General features: G+C 39.0%; 1 protein-coding gene across 4 annotated transcripts in view; it reads left to right on the top strand.

Annotated features, from left to right (window-relative positions):
• Positions 1–6,893: 6,893 nt before the first annotated feature.
• The window catches only part of PPP1R13B (protein phosphatase 1 regulatory subunit 13B), an 80,538-nt gene continuing 66,053 nt past the window's right edge, over positions 6,894–21,378 (top strand). For all 4 annotated transcript variants that reach the window (XM_068399107.1, XM_068399105.1, XM_068399106.1 and 1 more), the window contains exon 1: positions 6,894–7,176. In XM_068399107.1, coding sequence (XP_068255208.1) covers positions 7,168–7,176 — 9 coding nt within the window. In that variant the 5' untranslated portion in view covers positions 6,894–7,167. The remainder of the gene's footprint in view (positions 7,177–21,378) is intronic.

The following is a 21,378-nucleotide window of genomic DNA, read 5'->3' as shown; positions in this document are numbered from 1 at the left end:
TTAATGCTAACTATCCCATCTCTTTTTAAATTAAGGCTACTAATTTAAACATGTACTCAGGCCTGTCTAGAAGGACAGAAACAAAAGGCAAGAAAAAAAAATGTGTAGAACTTTCACATAGCAATTGGAAGAAAAAGAGAAAAGATTCAAGTTACTTTACATTGTGCTTGTTACTTTACTTTAGCTTGTCCTTTTATATAATAGAAATACTGGGTTTTAATTTGAGACATAAGCAATAGACAAACCTTTAAAGTAGCATCTAATCATCCCCAAGCAAGTAGGTTATTACTGTTTGCACTGTTCCATCATGAACACACTTCTTTCCAGTTTTTCAAATCTTCTGAGATTCAGCTACATATTAGGATATCTATCTTCTTTGAATAAATCAACCTAAAATAGATTCTAAACACATACCTGTGGTACATTTTCTACTGTCACTATTTCTAGGGCTTTTCATGGAATCATTTTCAATAGGGTTCCATCAATGCCCTATACAATTCATCTCCCTTTACTGTTGACGTTCTGTTTACGCAGCTAAGAATTGCAGTAAACCTTGTTATAGGATCACAACAGTAAAAATAAAAATGATTCAGAAATATGTTTTTAGAAGATTACAAATGAAGGCACTTAGAGGCAAAAGCAACTTGTCTCATTAATGTTCCCAGGACTAGAACATCGTTACTTTACCTGGAATAGCAATATTTATACAAACAGTTAGAAAGGATGAACCTTAAGCATCAGTAAGGCACAAAACCAGTATTTTTGTTTATAACATAGAAAAAACATCATTGCAAATGTCTTAGATTACATCTGCTGATCAGATTATCTGAGTGCACCTGCTCTTCTATGAAAATGCACTATTGAACTGTGACAAAACTCAGATTCACAATAAAATGTGTACGCCTGTATAGAAGAGAGCCATGCTCTGACAATTTTTGGTAAACAAAGCCCTAAAAGTGATCACTTTAGGTTTGGGCTTTTTAAAAATATATATATGTGAGATATATATGTAGCACCGAAATGTTTTCCATAGAAGTGTATCTGCACAACAGCAGGAAGCATGAGCTCCATTACATACACCCTCTGCATGTTTTTTCTTATTAGATCTACTTACTCAAGTAGGGTAACCAAGAAAAAGACATATTCTAGCAGAAGATACACATTTCAAGTTAGGAATTACTGGGTTTGGATATGGGAATAATACCAATTTAACATGAAACCAAACCTGCATCTGATCCAGCAGTAAACATGAGAAAAGAAAGCAGATTGTTTTCAATTATAGTAAATAAAGTAGTTGCCCATCTGAAACAAAGAAGTGATGGTTAATAGAAAAAAGTTAAGGATTAGCCCTCCACCATTTTTGCAGCATGGAGTAGAAACTAACAAAGTATCACAGAATTCCACATTAGGCCGTTAGCTGAGAGAGGAAATATTTGAAATCACTTCATACAGAAATTGTCAAGTTACTTGAGTATTTGACTCACTGAATCATGGCTGAGGTACTCAAGAACAATTTTAGACTTGCAGTAACAAATTAAATGCCTGGACTCAATCTTAAAACATGACACATCCTTTTTCCCCTCAAACTTCAGCGAAGCGATACACCCAAAATGAAGTGGCGAATAAAAAAAGGAGTAAAGAGTAAAGGATTGACTGGTTACTCTATCCCCTCACTAGTTAATGTTTCAACTAACAACCCATCGTCTAGCTAGTCACAGATACTTCCACTCATCATGGGCATATTGAAAATTTGAGAAAAAAGATTTTTGTAAAGAAACATCTTGAGAGCCCAAATGGTTATAAGCCTAAAGGTACAAGCAGAGACAACCTCTCCCAGGACATTCGCGTTTTTGTTTTCTCTACCCCTTCGAATATAGTTAATGGTTTCATCATTCTAAATTACAGGGGAGCAGAACAAGATTTTCCATCTGTAAAAATGGTGGCATGTAATCTGTCTTCTAGAGCTATATCTTCTGTAGCTATAACATAAAAAATTAACATACGTATTAGTGTATTTATGAGAGTGTGTAGCAACACATTCCCAATGAGGCCGCAGCGTTCTCTACTAAATACACTCTTTTCTACCGTATGTATTGGATTAAGCATACAATTTATGTTATTGTTTAAAGAAATTACATCTCTAATCCACTAAATGCAAGGCTGAAACACATGACGTATCAGACACTCAAATCCCCAGGAAGTGCACACGGCTATGCTATATACAGATCATACAGCTTCCCTCCTGCTTTAATTATTATACTCCTTTTCAGAATGATGCACTGAGTGGATTGTGCTATGGAAACTTTAGAATGTTAGTCATCTAGTCCAGCATACATTACTTTAGAATATTACAAGGTAGTGATGAAAAAGTATCTTTCTCCTGTTCACGTGTCTCAAATACTATATACAAAACAGACATCAAAGTGTTTCCTTTAGATTATTATTTATAGTTTATCTCTGAACAGGTTTGGTGGGGTTTAAAATGCATTGGCTGTATATGAATTCAAACATGGCACCATATGTTCAGTATGAATTCCTTATTGTTGCAGCTTTAGGAAGTCAGCTTGATTCTGGAATGAGAGGTTACTGAAAGTCACAGTAACAAATTAAAATACCTTTCCTTTAAATACACATACTTACTTTACACAATAATTCACAGAAGATTTTAGGCTACCTGCTGTGAAACTCTCCTTGAAATACTTAGTCTTTTTGTTTGTATTATCTGTTACATGACTCAACTTCTAAAATTGCTTACCTACTCATGGCTGGTTCCTCCTGCATTACAGCAAATGCAAAATGTAATTTTTGAAAGGAGAGTTGTATTCTGTAATAAAGCAATCCACTCATTCATTTAGAAAGGATACATTAATTTTTTTGTAATACACGTACACAAAAAAAACCCCAACACTCCTACCCATAGTCTTTAGAGATTTTGTTCTGCCAGTTGTGAGGAAACCCATCCTAACTGTAGCCATCCAAAAGTCTGCTTTCTAATCTGAGCTAGTCATCCAGGCTCCATCTTTAGTCAATAGAGAGATAGGCACCTTCAAAGACCAAGAGATTTAGATAGTGGCATGAGTATCTCAGCATGGAATGAATTGCCTGCAGAACTGCCTCTCCCCCCTTCCCTCCCCATCCCAATTTATCTATAGAAGGAGCCTAGATGACTGATGGAGACTACATACCTAACTTCTAGATTACTAAAGTTGGATAAGATGGATCCCACCCTAAATGTTTGACCTCTGAGACTGTTTCTGGCTATAAATAGGAGTACCTGTTATTTAAAATAATACCACATGAAAAGAAAAAGTGTTTAATTAATTAAAAATAAACACTTATTTTCCTGGGACACCTCCAAAGCCTGAAAACATTTTCCTATGCTCCAGAATAGCATCCTAACAAGTTAATGCAAAACTGAAGAAAACTTGGTTCTGCAGCGGTAGGAAAGCTCATTCTCCTCCTTTTGTCTATGCATAAAAAAGTAGTAGCAGATATTCAGACCTCGTAGTTTTAAAAACTTTAAAAAACATCTACATTTGAAAATCTCACTAGAAGATACTTAAAAAACACAAGTACGAATTGGAACTTCATCAGGAGCGCTCCTGAAAAATCTCATTAAGTCTCCCACCTGTATCTCTGGGAATCTCTGCTTGTCCTAAGAATAACGTTGTGCATGATCAAATAAGAGGCCTGCCAATTTATTAACTGCAGTTAATATCCCTTTTTTTCAATGAATCTATGTTAAATACAAAACATATTTTGATAATTTTTCTCTATATACCCATAAATTACAAGTATTTTAGCAAAACACTAAAATAATAGTTTATACATTACAATCAAATTTCAATTTCTGCTAAACATGAGCTCAGCACAAATGTCAAAAACTAACCATACCATAAGTAATAAACAGTAATTCTTCATTTTTTGATGTTGTAAGTTGAGTAAATGTTTTTTAAGCTATAGTGGCTTCAATTTGTAAAGTTAAATAGTATTGCTCTGGTTTTTTTTTTTTTTAAGAACCAAGAGGAGCGTAAAAAGTATTTATGTAACATGTTTTAATATACCAACAAGTAAGCACAAACCCTTTCCTTTAGAAAAAGGCCAACAAAATTAGAGCACCTCTCACAAAGGCAACGTACTTGGAAGCAAATAATTTGGGTTCTATATCTCTGGCTTTATCTGCTTGCATAACCAAATTCTCTTACCTTATCTTCTTAGGCATTCCCCAAATCATGACTGCTTTCACACAACCTCTTATCTAAGACAGGCAACTAACTTGTAGATATCACTGGCCCCTTTGGCCAAGCAACATAATTTCTACAAAGTTAGAGCAGTCATTTGGTAGGGAAATGCATGGGCAATGGGGAAAAAAATTCTACAGTATTACAAGTGACCATTTTCCTGCTCACAGTAAACAAAACATTTGTTGATATTCTAAGTTGGAATCAGAAGATTTTATAATGGCTGCTCTGTCCCTTGACTGATAAAAGAGTGGTTCCCAAAAAGATTCTTCAGTGGGAGAGATGTTAATTAATTTACCACACTGCAGGTAGAGTTTTAAGTCTATGCTTTGTAAAGATACTGGTTAAATTTTGTTTTCTTTCTTTCCTCATTTCTATGGGAAAATGGAGATGGGAAGGGATGAGGCAAGTGGTTTTCTTCAAGGGAAGCAGAAATAGGAGTAGGAACAGACTTACATATAAAGCACATACTCTACCTTTCGAAGACATTTCCTCTAGGTCCACAGTATCCAGTCTGGCTGGTTGCTGCATTGGCTGAACCTGCATCTGCCAAAAGCAACGCGAGGTTGACAGACTTTTATAGGAGAGGCCATTATTCCAGCAGAGGCATTGCATGGAGGAGTGCCTGCCTTGCCAGTAGCAGTTGTCTACACCATATTCTCCCACTTTTCATTTTGTCAGCATTCCTGCTGTTGCAATGAAAAAGTAATCGTGGGGTAGTATTTTAGTTTTTATTATCAATCACTGAAATTATACCTGCAAAGAAATTATAGACCATCATTTAAGAATCGCTGGCAAAAAAAATCTAACCTGGTTAATGAGAAAGTAATTTGTAAAGAACAAGCATGACAAAAGGTGCACGATTCCCCTGTTGTTAAAATTAGAATTTCATCACAAGTAGTAAGAACAGTACCTTTCTATTCATTACTATTCTTTTGGTCACTAAAGTTCAGTATGAAGATAAACTCCTTTTTTTTTTTTTCTCCTTAAGATACATAACTATAAGCACATTATAGCCCGTTTCATTTCAGGTCAGCCTAGTTGCAGGGTTAATACGACTATTCTGAGCAGATCTTTGAGTTCTCTATTGGGTCAGAAGTATCATAGTCTTACCTATTTACAAAGCTGTGTGTGTGAGGTAGAATAAGTTTACAAGAAAACTAGTAAGGTAACAGTGTTATTGTCAGCGAGTAGCACTCCCAATAGCACTCACAAAATAATTTTAAACTGGCAAATTATTATCTTGTGATGCTAATAGGTTTTTCCCATGGGACCAATTTATTAAAAGAAGCAGCAGCTTTGACCTATCACAAAGCTGACACCAGAGCCTGCAAATACGCCGACAAGGATATGCATCGAAATCTTAGGCATGTGTAATTTACACAATTATCTGGTATAAAGTCTTACACTAATAGGTTACATTTAACATACAAGCTCATATTTGAGATTAATATGCTATTATCACTTACCCTCAAAGACTTACACAAACAGTATCTAAGCTCCTCTCAAAAACTTCCCAAGTTACCATTTTTTTTTGCTCCCAGCTGAGATCTGTGAAGGTGTTCTACAAATAAAATAACCAAGACTGGAAACCAGCCATTTACAGGAACAGCTGAAGCATCGGGTATGTCCATGGATTTTGTAGACTAGGATTTAAAACTCACAGCAATATGAAATTTGTCCACATTGCATGTGTTGCAGTCCTAACATATGGTGATGTTTTGACTTACAGTTGAGCTTGACTTCTTCCAAGCTGTTAACTTTCATCTTGCTGTTGTAGCTCTACGGAATGAGACACCAGAAAACGAAGAAACTAAACCTTACTTTAAAACATGAGACCAAATCTCGTAGGGGCCTGATGTCAGGGTTCTGGACAGAAACACCCTCTCTCTCCTGCTGTTAAGGGGAGTTTTGTACCTCAGAGATTTCACAAATAATGCACGGGTGAAGGGTCGGTAAAACGCTGGTGACGCTAGAGGTGACGTTACTCTCGCCACAGAGCACAGCAATGCACCCCGGTGCGTTTCGGCAGACCAAGACAAGCTGTTGGAAAGCGGCCTCCCTTGCGCGCCCGCCTTCCCGCGGGCGATCTACAAGCCCCGCGTTGATCCCGACCGCCAGCTCCCCGCACGCCCGGCGGGTCGCGCCGCACCGCGCTCCTCCGCGCCCCAGCGCGCAGCTACAGCCACCCCGCCGCCACCGCATTCCGGGGGCAGAAAGCGCCCCGGGCCGCTGCCCCTTCCTCCACTGCCGGGGCCCGCGGGCAACCGGCTCCGGGCAGCACGCCCAGAGGAGGCAGCGCCCGCCGGGGGCCCGGCCCGGGGGCAGGGCAGCGCAGCGCCAGCGGGAGGAGGAGACCGGGCCCGGAGCGGGGCCGCGCGAAGAACCGGCGGGCCAGGGCCCACACGAAACACGAGGGGAAGGGGGGCGGGGGGCGAGGCGGGTCACGGCGGGGCCTACGGGGGAAACCAGCCTCGGCGGGGGAGGACACGGTCACGTGCAGCGCCACGGCGCGCACCCGCGCGGCTCGCGCCCCCCTCCCCACGCGGGCCGTGCGCGCGCCGCCCGCCGCCCCGCCCCCGGCTCTTCCCGCCTCGGCCAATGAGGCCGTGGCGGTTGTTAACCCCTGGCGGGGCGGCGCGGGCGGAGCGGAGCAGGAAGCGCCGAGGGAAGGAGGCAGGGAACGAAGGCAGCGAGGCCGCCGCCGCCGCGCTTAGGAGGAGGGGGGTTGGGAGCCTGGCCGCCGCCGCCGCCTTCGCCTCTTCCTTCCGCCCGCTGTGGGGAGCGAGGCGCGCGGGAGGCACCTGTCATAGCCGCCAGGGCGAGCGCGGCGTCCTCCACGGTGAGAGGCGGCGGCGGCGGCAGGAGAGGCCCGGCACAGAACGGCGGCAGCTTCGGCGGGGCTGGCTGAGGGACGGCTGCGGAGATGATGCCGGTGAGTGGGAAGGGGCTGAGTTCGCGTCGTCGCCTTCCCGGCCTGGCGCCGCTCTGCCGGGCGGTGGGACGCCTTGCCTTTTCCTGCGGGGCCGGCGGCGGCGGATGGAGCGTGCGGCGCCGCCGTCATCCCCGCCTGTGTCCCGGCCAGCCGGGGCAGAGGGCGACGGTGCCGCGAAGACGCCATCGGGCTCCTCGCCGGGGCTGGGGCCGCCGGTCACCGCCGTCCCTGGCTTCTGGGGGGACACGACCGACTCCCCCTCGTCCTCTCGGCGAGGGGCTGCCGCTGCCCTCCGCCGGCCGAGCGGCTCTCGGCGTTGCACCGGCCGTGACAGGTCGAGGGCCGCCTCCCCCCGGGCTCTGCCTGACAGGGCTCCTTCCCCGCCCCCCGGCGCCCTCTTGCGCCCGCGGCAGTTTCGGCGGGGGCAGCGGGGAGCGCGGGTCTCGCCGTCCGGGTACGGGCCGGCGGGAGGACGGCCGCTGGCCGCGGGGGCCGACGTGACGCGTGGGTGGGTTTTCTGTGTTTGTGTGAGGGGGTGTGCGTGCGGGGTAGGTTTGTTTGGTTTGCTTTTTTCTTTCCAAACACCGTTTTTTCGCCGCCCGGGCGTGGGGAGGGGTTAACCAGTGCCGGGGCAGGCGGCTCTGGCCCTTGGGCCGGTTGTCAGGCGAGTGCAAGGCGGCAGCTTCATTTCAGCCTCGCCACCTCTGAGGGAAAGGCAGTGTCCCTCCTCGGTTTCTGCCACCTCTTTTGTGAAACCGTCGCTTATTTATCGAAGATAAAACCTTTCATTTCCCCACAAACAACCTTGATTATCTTCTGTGACAGAATCTCTCTCCGTTTCCTTCCCCTCTCTTCCCCCCCCCGCCCCCTTTTGCTATGGGCTGATGCAGTGGTGAGAAGAGAGTTGTTCCTGATGACTGTTCCTTTTATGACAGGATCCTCTAAGACTGAGTAATAAACAATTACATTCTTATTGTTGATTCCTTTCAAACTCTGTTTGATCTCAAATGCGGGTTTATGAGATACTCCATATAAGGGAGTATCTCCCATGTTTTCTCTAATTTCAATAGAAATGAGCTTTTTATTTACAGTTCCTCTGCAGTGTTCACAACCGAAGCACTGCAGCAGAATGCTTTTTGGTGAGGATGTTAAAGACATCTTCTACAAAATTTCATTACTCTGACTTTGTTTCATGACTGAGAGGAGGAAATAAAATAGCTCAAGCTAGATGTAAAATTTCAGATTGAAGAGGACAGGCAGTGTTTAAAAACCAGGTATTACGACAAGCTTTTTAACAGGATGTGCTTTTTAACTTCCAACTGCGAAGTACCAAAATATTCAATTGTTACTGTATAAGAATTTCAATGCACTACGCGCACTAGAAACCAGCAACAAAGTTCATGGAGTTACAGGCTTGTTCTATCAACATATGGATGTTGGCTTGTAAAAACAAAAACAAGGTAACTGTCAGCTTTTTCAGCTTCCATCGCAACTTGGGTATGCTTTACATTCATAAAATTCTTATTGAAAGCCTAGCATGCCAATGACAGGCTAAGTCAGAACAAATGTATTTGCTTCCCATTACTAACCCGTGTGTGGGTTTCAGGCTAATGTCATAGCTGCTGTAGTGCAGTCATTGACTTTTTATAAAGGGTTTTTTTTACCTGTTTGAGTGTTTCTGCCAGTGTCTCGTGTTACCCTCACGGTTGTTTAAATGTAGCAGTTGTTTGTGCTTATTGGAAGGTGTTACAAGATTCAGACTTTTTATTATGTTTTTGAAACATACTTCAAAGCATTTTTTATACTGAGGGCTGAATTTTAATAAAAACAAATTACTTACCTTGCTACAATGGTAGTAATGTTGCAGATTAGAGCTTACTGAGTCTGAATCCTAAAATAATATTTTCCTTTTCTGAAGAGCTTTTAGATACTGTTATGGACAGTCTATCATAAGCTAGTCAGGAATACGTACATTTAAATGGATACTGTGACAGCGCCTTTAGTCTTCCAGTTTCTTATCCCAGCTCTTTCATTTCTGGACTGCAAGGATGAAAAAAACAACCCTGTTTACTGGTATAATCAAAATGTAATATCAAAATAATGTGAACATATGGCTGTAGAACTGGACCAAATGTTTGTTTTTTTTTTTTTACTGGAGATTTTGTATTCTGAAAAGGGAAAAGCTAGTAATCTAACTTGTTATGCGATGGAATTCCTTGAATTCATATTCATAGAAGCTTTTTTCCTCCATGATCCTATTTTGTTTTTTTTATTTTTTGATAATTAACAAAAGTATATAATAGCAAGAGGAGAGACTTGAATATTACTAGACTTGAACTGTTGTAACAAGTGGGTATCACTACAGTTTTGTGTCAACAAATTAAAATGAAATGTTACCAGACTTTTCTAGTTTCTTATGACTTACATTTATCAGATTTGAAGTAATTGATTGAGGCCATTTTTGGATTGGTATTTTTTTTACATTCCGTGCAACCGTTTTTAAGAATGAAGTCACATCTGAAGTATAGAAAATTGAATGATCTATTTTCCTCTTTTCCTGTGTTTTGTCGGTGGTGATTTTTTTTTTTTTTCCGTATGGGGAACGGGGTTACTTCTGAGAGGTTTTTATCAGTTGCAATTTCTTTTGTGACCAGGATGCCTCCTTCTCTGTTCTTGAGCATCCTGTCCATATGAGTTCATGTTGCTTATTCTACTTTGTTTTTGAAAAATATAAAAATAACTATATTCTTGGTCCTGAACACAGTTGGCCTTCAAGAAGTAATAATGTGGACTGCACTTTTCTCACCCATTGTTTTTTGCTTTGCTGACAAGGCACATCCATCATAAACTCTTTCATTGTCTTCAGGACATAAGGGCTATGTGGATGATGAGCTTATGATGCTACACTGAATATCACCTTGACTAAGGAATTTACTAAGAGAGTTGCTGTAATTATGCCTTGAATGTAGTGATGGTTTTTTCACTGAAAAAAGATTAGCATTTATTGCATTCTTAGAATAAAATGTGCAAACGCAGAACTACATGACATCCTTTCAAAGAGGAAATCTTTTGGGTTAAAACAGCCACAGTTGTATTTTGTTTGCAAAAATATTGTGGATATAGCTCCTCTTTCAGCCACATAATCGATAACCTGTTTTGGTTTTTCCCTCCCCCCTGCCCCCCTTTTTTTTTTCCCCTTATATTCTGCCTCGGTAGGGTTTTTTTGGTGGGACTTTAGGTTTTGTTTTTGGAAGTGTTGGAAATTTTTCCCTAAAGAATGCAATTAATACTTTTTCTTCTTGGATGGTAGTTGCAGAATTGCCTCTGCTGACAAGTCCTTGGACATAGTCCTTGGACACTAGGGTGCAGATACGAAAAAGCCACGTATGAGGAGCGCTGTTTTCCTACTTAAGAAGAGATACAGTGGAAGAAGGAACTGCTATAGCTGAGAAGTATATAACACTTCCTATTTCTTACCTAAATTTTGGGTATCATTCTTTTACAGCATATGTGAGCTAAAATATCATGCCAAAGCCATAGAACTACATAGTGTCTGTACATCCAGTAAGGTGATAGGAGAGGCGATGGGGGATGCTGTGTAGGAAAATCTGATGGACTGAATCTCTCGGAAGGAATAGTTAGTATTGCATAATCCTGTAGCACCTATTGCTGCAGAGCTTTTCCGGTTTTGCCTTTAACTTAATTGGGAGAAATGAATATCAGTAAGGTCTCAGCCACGATTTACGTTTTTGAACGCATCTAGGAGGAACCTTGTGGGACTTTGTGCTAGGCTAGAGTCAAAGACTTGTTGGACGTGTCTATTTTTATGTGTGGGATTGGATGGTTGTGTCTGCTTTGACAGAAGTGAGGGTGAAAAGTTTGGAGAGTGTTTAGTGATTTTTTTGTCTAGTTAACTTTGTGTGACATCGCAACTCTTCTCCAAAGATGACCATGACTGATGCATATTTTATGTTAGACTAGACAACATACAAGTGGATCTCAAGTGTTACAGTGTGCATTAATATCTTCTTACTTGCTACATGTGTTCCTGACCTATGAAGACACAGATAACGTGGCTGATAAAACACACACCAAAGATGGATATCTGCAGTAGTTAGTTTTGAAGTAAGCTATCTTCCAGATGAATTAAGAAAAAAGGGGGTTTTGTTGTTTTTTTTGTTGTTGTTGTTGTTGTTTTTTTCCTATGAGTACACGCTTGTCATGTATTCAGTCTAAAACCTTTCCCAAAAAGTCCAAAGTGGGCATTGCTTATTCCTAATTTTAAACCAAAATATTTTCAAATCAGTGTGCACTGTTCTCTTCCCTTAGGAAAGTCACTACTAATATAATGCGACATTGTAAAAGTCTAAAGGAAGATGTGTCACTTTAATATATTTAAATTAATACTAGGAATTTTCAGTGATGTTGAGATAAAATGTATTGCAATTAATTCAGAGCTGTATAGTTATCAGCAATACTGATATCATCCTTGTTTGCTGAATAAATCTGAACTGACTGTAGAGAATAATTTGCAAGTTTATCAACCATTATTAATGGAGTTATTTATTGCAGCAAAGCTTAAAGGCCATTTTGTGTTTTTTTTGGATCATGTCACTGTTTTTATAGGATGATAGAATATGGTCTATTCTGTGGTAAAAATAAGTTCATCAGCCTCACCATCTCAAAAAAAGTACTATTCATAGGCTGGTAACAGAATATTTAAATATATTTAATAGATATATGTGGATACTAATGAAACATATTAGAAAATTGTGAGGGAAAGGATACTCTTTCTATTCATAGATTAACACAGATGAGATTGTTGCCTACTGCAGACTTCAGAGAGAATAGGTAGTTATTTGACAACAAAATGCCATTCCACCAGGTTGAGTTATGTTAATCTAACAAATTCAAATTTGATGTGTAATATAGGTCTTCTTCCTATATTATAAAAAAACATTCTAGCTTATTATTTTATTTATATTAATATAAAGCTATGGAACAGCCCCCGTTATGTTAAGAGTTGTCCATACATGGAATAAAGACAGTGCCTTTTTTGAAGAATTTGCAGTCTAATGCTTGGTATTAAAATCGAAGCTCGCATTTATTATCTTTTTAAACATTCAGGGGGTTTTAGATATGCTTTTTTTTTGTCCTTAAAAGCTGGAGGCAACTTCAGAAATAAAAAATAATTGTTGAGAATGGAGGTTTGAAGAAGCAAACAAATTATTGCCAAATTGAGGGGGGAAGGAGAAGGTGTCTTGCTCCCTCTCCATCATGAGTCACTGTCAGAATTTACAAGTCTTACATGTTTGTCTAAATTAAATGCTTAGTATTACCATACATTAATTACTAGCACAGGATAGCTCAAAATACTTCAACTTTAACTGGGTATGCTAGCTTGGGATATAGGAGATTCATTCTTAGGCATGTGTTAGACCCCAGCAAAGTGAGACTTTTTTTTTTTTTTCTTAAATTGGAAAATGATATTTTTAGGTGATTTCAAATATCTTTCAAATCTTTCTTCACTTCTTTTATGAAAGCTTTACCATCAGTCTTAATCTTGTGTCTCACTGGTTCTTAAATTAGAAGATTTTTAGATAAATAAGTACTCTAAAATACTAATTTTAACACTTCAGGTTGGTACATTTTTCTGGTAGTTTGGAAATCTGTCATTAGAATCAATTAAACTTGGAAGCATGTCATAATCTCTAATGTATTAGGCAATATATCCATGGAAGGTACTCAATGTTTTGAGCTTCTGAAAGCAATTTTTTTATGACAGACCGTAATAGAACTATATTGTGCAATAATAGACACTATCCTTCAGAAGTAGGTTTGTGTGTCAGAAGCAACAACGCTACCAGGAGGACAAAGCGTAGATTCTACAGTATCTCAAAAGACAAACAAGAATATGAACTGCTCGGTGGAGGACCATAATTATTTTGAACATCAGTTTTCAGTCACTTTACGTAGATTTTAAGTCACTCTTAGTTTTCTTGAATCATGCTTAGAAGCAAGCACGTGTAATCTTGCTTGTATCGGAGAGTGCAGGTTTATCCCTGTGGTGCAGTAGGATGTTGGAGCAACCGAATTCCTTTCAGGGCTGAGGTTACACAATAGGGATGAGCTGGGTTAAGCATTTCCTGTGGCCGGTGGAAGAGGCAGTTTCCTCTTCCTTGATGCTCATTCCCACCAGTTGCTTTGAATGGACTGCACTGCTTGTCTCAATAAACTGCTCCGGGTCACTGAAAATGTAAGAAACAGTTGTATCCCAAGAACACTGAAGAGATGTATGTACGCGCACATATATATATGTATACGTGTGTATTTTGCGAGGCTAGTGCACTAAATCATCTTACATTGTGACTATTGTATTGTCCATGCTGGTAGAGGAGGGAGCAGACTGCTTGGCTGAGATTGATAATGGAGAAGGGGTTAGAGAAGTGGAATATCTCCCTTTCAGTATTTTTGTTTATTCACTTTTGTTTATTGTGGAGCTGTACCCCAGGCAACATATTTTCAGTTTTGTTCTCTGGCTATTTAGCAGGTCAGTAGCACAGTGAAATGAAGCCGGGGATCTCTGCACTGCAGTAATGTTACTTCAGAGATAAGTTATGGTTTCACTAGTTTTCACATCTTTACTGGGTATCCAGTAACACTTTGTATTTTCCCTGAAACAAAAGCAAGTAAGCGATATTGTTTTTTTGGTAAAGTGTGTCGTCTTTGAGGAAATCCTGAGAAACAAATATAAAGTTGGGACCAAAAAAAAGGAAAAACAATAAAACTTAGGTGGCAGTCACTAGTCAACTGTCATTTTTTCCCCCTCTTTGCAGTATTGCCTTCCTTCTGATTTCTGCCCATTATTTACTTATTCTCTAAGATTCGTAGTGTAATTTAGCCTAGTTCTTCAGTAGTGAAAGTTCGATTAAGATTTTCTAGTTTCCGATTCATTGCTTTGCTTAGCTGCAGAATTCTAAATTTGCATATGTTGCAGACACTCTGTTTCACCTATGTATCCTTATGTCTACTTTAAGTTTGACAAAAGGATTTCAGCTTTCACATGACTAAACTATTGTTTATAAATGGAGAATGGGGAAAAGTGAGGTTTCAGTTTTGTGTAGGTGAAATTGATGTAACTGCTGGGGCTGCTGTAGTCCTGCCTTCCTGCTGCCCCCTCTCTTGTATTGGCTCTGGTATTTATTTGATTCTGTGCTGAGCTGTTTCAGTAGGCAAACTCAGCAGGAAGTTGTTTGCCTTTTTTTTTTTTTTTTTTTTCCTTCAGGGTAATTTTCTGCCAGCTGAGCATACTGAAACCAACTCGAAACCAACTCTGTGCAGGGTCAGATAAGCACTGGAACCAGCACAAGAAGGGGTAGAAATGCGTAGATTGCAGGAAGGATGTAATCAGTTTTATCAGTTTAGGTGGTTGGGATTTTTCAGCCTGAAACAACTCCATGGTGGTGAATGAATATGGTGAGATATATCTAGATGATTTTGGTATGTAATCCATATCCCAAGTGGCAGAGTACAGTAACTTCCCTGCTCTCTGAAATCAAGACAAGAGACCAGTGCAGTGGCCAAGGTCTCTACCAGGCTGATCTATGAAAATTTTTCCAATCCCAAATCCCACAGATTGACCCCATGCACGTAAGCAGAATTGCATTGACCAGCATCTGAATTAATTCTGTCCCCTGGGAGCCAATTTTTGACACTTTGAGACCAGCAAACCTCACTCTCCTAAAAACCAGAATGCATCTGTCTAGACCTACAAAGCTAAATAGCTGAGAATTGTTGAGAGTTATAGTATTAGATGGAAAAAACAGTAGACAGGGCTGCATTATTAATATGTGGAAAAAGTATTGCCTGCATTGCTCTCTGATGTTTAAAGGGAAACAAGTAGGGCAGTTTGAGACTAGCAAAATGTACCATAGCCATTAAGTACAGCCTTACCTGCGTATAAATATATTTTTTTTTAATTTCTCAAAGAAGCTGGGTTAAGTCTTAGTCTAGAATAACAGGTATAGTTTAAGTTGAGGAGACATACTTTGAATGCATGTTTGCATGAGAAAAGCCTTTTCTAGTCCTGTTTCCTAATGCGATTTGTCTAATTTATGGTTCAAGACAGTGCTGCACCTGTTGGCTTTCTTACTCCTGTTCTGAAGGTGATACTTTCAGCATAGTGGTACTTTCAACATAGTTCAACCTCTTTTTTTCTACACCTCCTCTCACTACTTTTGAAAAAAACAGGCTTCAGAAAGTGTATCTGGCTATCTTGTAAAATCTTAACCAGAATATTGGTCAAAACCTGACCTGAATGTATCCCATCTAGCCAAAGGCAGGGGTTTTCAAATTATTTAAATTCAAAACATTGTCATAATATCTATTTAATAAATGTTAGTAATATCTCAATCACTTCCTTTGAAAATATACTTAAGGAGAGGATATTTGTACATTGTTATGGTATAATTGATGTCTGTAAAATAGTTTGCAGGCTGTTAGCACTTTGTAGAGGGAAGAACATGATAGCCAGAGCATATAGTGTGTAAATGATGTGGACAACATGGGAAACTAATATCTCTAAAACCAGTTCAACTAGTGATTACTTGCCTGAAACTGTAAGTTACCCACTGGCAACTTAGCTAACTTATTATTTGGGCATCTGAGAAGTAAACTGCCAGCCATTTCTTACAAATTCTGTCAGATAATTTTTATAGTACGTGGGTATGTTAGATACTTAGCTTCGTCAAATATATACTTAGAAATAGTCAGGCAGGGTCCTTAGTGTTCAAGTTGCTATTCAGATACATCAACAGAGAAGTGGTTAGATTTAACAGCAGTGTATTTAAAAACAGCAAGTTCTTGGAAGTGACATTTTGGATGATTCTGCAGGCTAACGAATGGGTTAATTACTGCTCAGGCTCCAAACAGTTGGACTGTACGTACGCTTTGGGAGACTATTGAGTTCTTGAAACAGTGTCTTATAAAAATAAACTATGAAAATCATCTCTATATGAAGCTTCATCTCTGCATGCATCTCTGAACGTCTCAGCATGCCTGATGCTTAATTTCCTTACATACTGCTTCATTGTCCCAAGTTATCTAAATTTTGGAAAATTTTAGCTGCAAGTTTGAATCATGTGCTTCTGTTAGTGGAAAAAAGATCTGTAATGGTTGACCTCCTTTACACTTCTAAATCATGTCAGGATCAATGCAATTATTTTAAAACCGTATCACATGGATTGGTGTCTATTCTAGCCCATGTCACTTGGAAATCTTTTCAGTCTTTTTTCTGACTGGTTCTTGGTGTACTAACACTACAGTGTATTTATCATTTTATTGCCATTTATCATCACTCCAGCAAGAGCTTGTTTGATAGGTGAATATGCTATAAAAATCCAAGCTTTACATTGAAACAAACCAGTTTCAAGTCTGTTGCTTGCAATGTCGTACCCCCGCCACCAAATTCCTGACTGCAGCACTTTATTTTTACTTTTTTTTTTTTTTTTTTTTCCAGATGGTGGAGAGCATTAGTATTTGTTTTTCTAACACTGACAGGAGGTGAAGTGGTGAACTAGGTTTAAACCAGTTTAAACTCTGAATTGTAAGCCTCTCTGTTTACCCCAGTATGATTTTCGGAGTCCAACTCAAATACTTACATTGGAATAATTTAATTTCTCTGTCAATTAGTGTGCTTTTGCTCATTTTTAACTGAACATAAAGAACTTTTGAATTTGATTCACTTTCACATTTACCAACCTTTAGGCTACTTTGATATTCTTTTTATAGTGGATTTTTTGTATTTATGGTACAAAATTATAGCCTGAAAAAACACTTTAAGGGACATGAAAATACATTAAATCAGAGGATTTACTATACAGTGTTTCTAATATGGTATTTTTGTGTTTCTGGGTGTTTTATAACATTTAACCTAACAAGTCTCTGTGATTTGGGTCTTCAGTGTGTTACTGGATTACCCTCATTTACTGCTGCTCCCTTTCCCCAGTCATTTTATTGACGAAAAAGGTCTCCCTGAAGCTACCAAATACTGCTCAGTTTGCTCTCTGAGTTCTGAAAAACTGAAAAGCCTTGACACAAAATTACAAGTAGCTTGATCTGGAGTGTGCATGTACTTGCCTGTATCTTTTCAGAAGCAGAAAAAAGCTTTTGGCCGGCTTTTTCTTATTATCTCCCAAATGATACAGAAATTTTTCAAGCAGTGAGGTCTCAACAGCCTCTTTTCTTCCAGTGCTCAGGGATGAGAGCTTGCGATTGTGTCTCAATTTCTTTATAAACCTTTTGTCTTCCTTTCCCCACCTGAAGTGAGGACCAATGTCATTCAGTCATCGTCCTTGTTCTGTGGAGTACTGCAGTTTTCTTGTGAGAAAAGATGTCTTCAAATATGTGAAAGAACACAAAAATGTGAATGTTGTCATGTAGCTATGTATGTTTTTATATATTAGTGTCTGTAGTCATACTGGAATAAACAGTCTGATATGCTGGGAACTTGAGGATACTACTGTGTTCCTAACATCATTTGGAGAGCAGCTGGTAAAAAATTCTTTCCACACCTGCTGCTTTCCCCCACGGAAAAGAGCAGTTGTTATAGTGTAATAGAACATCACATTTTTTACCTCAATAAAATAGATTTAAGAAAATAATAAACTTTAGTTGTCAGTGTACCTAAGTGGAAGCGATAAGTAAACCTAGGTACCTGTCCTATTAAGTATTATTAATTTACAATGGCCTGTGAAAACTTGATGGGATTTTTTGCTTTGTTTGTGTTTTGTGGGTTTTGTTTGGTTGGCTGGTTGGTTTTGTTTGTGTTTTTTTTTTTTTACTTTTCCCAGTATGTTCCGTGGATTTTTGATTGATTCTACTGGAGAAACGGAAAGAGAAGGTATAGAAAGCAAACAAGCTGGTTTACAAAAAATTTTATCTTGCATACAAATTCTAATAAGTCAGTTTTCATGTGGAAGTAATCTGAAGGTGTCTGTTTAAATTAATTTTCCACAAATGTGGAAAAGCTTAGCTCAGAGGACCTCTGTGCAATCGTGCACGTTTGTAGTTCAGCATGTTCAAAATAAATAAATTGTACATTTATATATTAGGCATTTACAATATAGCTTATATAGAACGAAGTGAAAATAGTGAGAGAGTAAGATAGGGTGGCAAAGTGGAACAAAAGTTATTCAAACAAATAAGCCTGAATTTGAAGTTCGTGATACCCAGCATGCAGTGTTGTATTTTATTCTTTCTGAACTCTGGCTTTTCTTTTTACTTGTCCATTACTTCTCCGGGTATTCTTAGTTGCTCACATCCACCAATTTTAATCTATAGCTTTATGTTAAGTAATCTTCCATTTTGTGTAGATGTTTGATGTAAAGTTGTGTACATTTTAGGGAATTATACTTACAGGTTTACTTTATATTATTTTTCCTACATCATTCCATGTGATTTTCAGAGGTCATGAGTGTCTTCATGTGAAAATGCTTTAGTAGGATCACAGACTGCATTTACTTTCCTACTGAGTGATTTACATGATCTTTAGATACATGGTTTTGCTGAATATGAGCGTTGTCGCACAGGGCAAGTCCTTTTGGATCCTAGGTGGTTTTTACATTTAATATAGGATCATAACTTATGTCTATGAAATACTGCATGTATCTCACCTCCTTCGTTTAGAACATTCTTTACATTTTGGGGGGGAAAATCCCCTTGTTTCTTTAATTTAGGATTTTGAGGCTCATAATACATTAAGTAACCAGAGGTTGTGGTATCCTTATCTCTCTAAATATATCCTGAATTTATATTTACCTACCCAACAGTAACAGTTATAAATCAGTCAGCCAAATAACTGCACAGAATCAGATACTCAATATGGAGACAATACATCTATGGACCATATGAGAGCAAGTAAGGGGCTACACTGTGCTTGTATTGTTTTTATTATTTATCTGATTTAACAAAGTACACACAGGTGCTTCAGTTATTTCTGAAGGAAGGATGACAGGATAAAAAGGAAGTTCAGTGACACATATGTATATTTTAGTTCATATTCTTTTGAAAGAAGCCAATTATCTAATAGGGGTGGCAGGCTTTAGAGTTGGACCCTCCCATATGCTTCTGGTCTGCATGATCATGCCATGCCTTTCTATTGCAAGTAAGACTTTTGTAAATTTTGGGGGTTTGTTTAGAAGAATTCAGCCAGTAGCCATAGTTGGAAGGGTGGCACAATATGTGTTAATATAGGCCCAGCTTTTCCTGTCAAATATTTATTCATGTGATACAGTTTGTTTTTCTGGCTGATAAAGATACAATCTGATTTTGGAGAACAACCAGATTAGATTTTTCTGTCCTTCCAAAAGCAAAACAATACTTCCCTTTTAAAAAATATTCTCCAGTTTCATTTATTTAAAATATTCTCAGTTGCTAACAGGTTAATTTTTTTAAGTTTCAACATTTTACAAGTCTGAAATGATTCTACCAGTTATATTCTCAACAAACCTCTCAACATGATACATGTTTGCTGAGGAGGAAGGAATACTGCATGGGATCAGAATGTTTTTCTTACCGACAAAATGTGTTAAGGGAGGACAGTACTATTTCTGAATGTTGAAGCAGGCTAAATATGGTATCTTACTAACTTTTTCTTCTCTGCCGCTGCTTGTAGAGAAGGATAATGTAACAATTCTGTGGATTACAAATGAAGCTGAGAACCCCTTTTCCCTTCCTACAGTCGATATGTAAGGTGATCCACAGAAAATGTAGCTCATAGCTCTGTTCTAAGTGAGGTGGGTTGTTCAAGTTCTGTTGATCTTTCATAGCATGGGTTGGATTTTTTTGTTTTGTTTTTCTTTTTTTGGGGGTCACTTGCTCACTCTTTCTCTCTGTTTTCTTTATTAAGGGAATGGATCAGGCTAGAGAATATGCTTTGCTCCTGCAATTGTGGAGTAAGCGCTGAATGCACTGTTGGTGCCATCTCTCTGTCTGTTCCCCACTCTGGATCCTGTATAGTGTTGACAGGAATGATGATAAACATTCACTGTCCCTTGACATGAAGAGGCAATCAGCAGCATAGTCTACCGTTTTATATTCTCTGCTGCTTGAATTTCGTCCAGCAAGAAGACAGACTTTGCCAAGAATGGAGTAGTGCTTGAACGATAGTATTTTTAGGCATAAATACATGGTGGATTTGTTGTTGTTTGTTTTGGGTTTTAAGCTGGTTGGTCTTTTTAAAACATTTCCCTGATTTAAGAAAATGTGGCATGGAAATGTCTTGTGATAGTTGTTGGGATCATTTGCTCCTGGAACTTTTGCTCATATCATTGCCCCCTTTAACAGGAAAATCACTTCTGTCTCTTTTGGGACAGTCAGAGCCTTATATGTAAATTTATTTAAGATGAATACTGTTTGTCATTATTATGATAGCAAACAAAGATTACTATTGCACAATGAGAGGATAGCAGAACTCCCCTACTGCAACCTTGCCTAATTAGGTGAAACTTGATCTAGCCTATCTTGTTCCTGTCACAACTGTGGCCTGTCTTGTTTCTTTAGAACATCTTATCACTGCTCGTCATTGTTGCTTGGATTCATATGCCAGTAGACCAAAAATACTCCATTTAAGTAGTTTTTCACTGTAGTTGTTGCACAGAAACTGTTCTTAGGTTTTAGCTCTACACAATATTTTTATATTCACTACTATATACAACTGTCCAGATGAAGAATATTTTAAGGATGGTTCTTCAGAATATTATAAAAACATCAAAAGAGAAATCGTGGCTACCAGAAAAGACTGGACTTAACTCTAAAAACTGGACAAAGGACAGAATTATAAAAAAGAAGGTGGGATTACTTTGCTCTTTGTTTATTTGCTGTAAAATTAAGCATTTTGAGATTTCTTTTTGTAAAGCCAAACAGTGTATCCTAGTAATGGGTTAGTGTATGTGTGTGTGGGATTTTTACTTGAAGATTGGAGATTATTGCCTTATATGGGTTTCTTCTGTATATGAAATGTCTGAAATTTTTAATTTTACCTTGTATAAGTGGTTTGATTTTTTAATTATTATTATTTGTAGTTTTTGATTTAGCCAAAGTGGAGATCTGAGAGTAAAACAGAACAGCTTTTAATTTTTAAATCTGCCATTTAAAAACTAAAGTAATGCACCGGAAAGAGTTATTTTCTATTATGTCCAATTT

This window comes from Nyctibius grandis, chromosome 4 (assembly GCF_013368605.1).
Source record: "Nyctibius grandis isolate bNycGra1 chromosome 4, bNycGra1.pri, whole genome shotgun sequence".
Classification (NCBI taxonomy): domain Eukaryota; kingdom Metazoa; phylum Chordata; class Aves; order Nyctibiiformes; family Nyctibiidae; genus Nyctibius; species Nyctibius grandis.
Note: the sequence above shows the minus strand (reverse complement) of the source record. Positions and strands in the feature narration are given on the sequence as shown.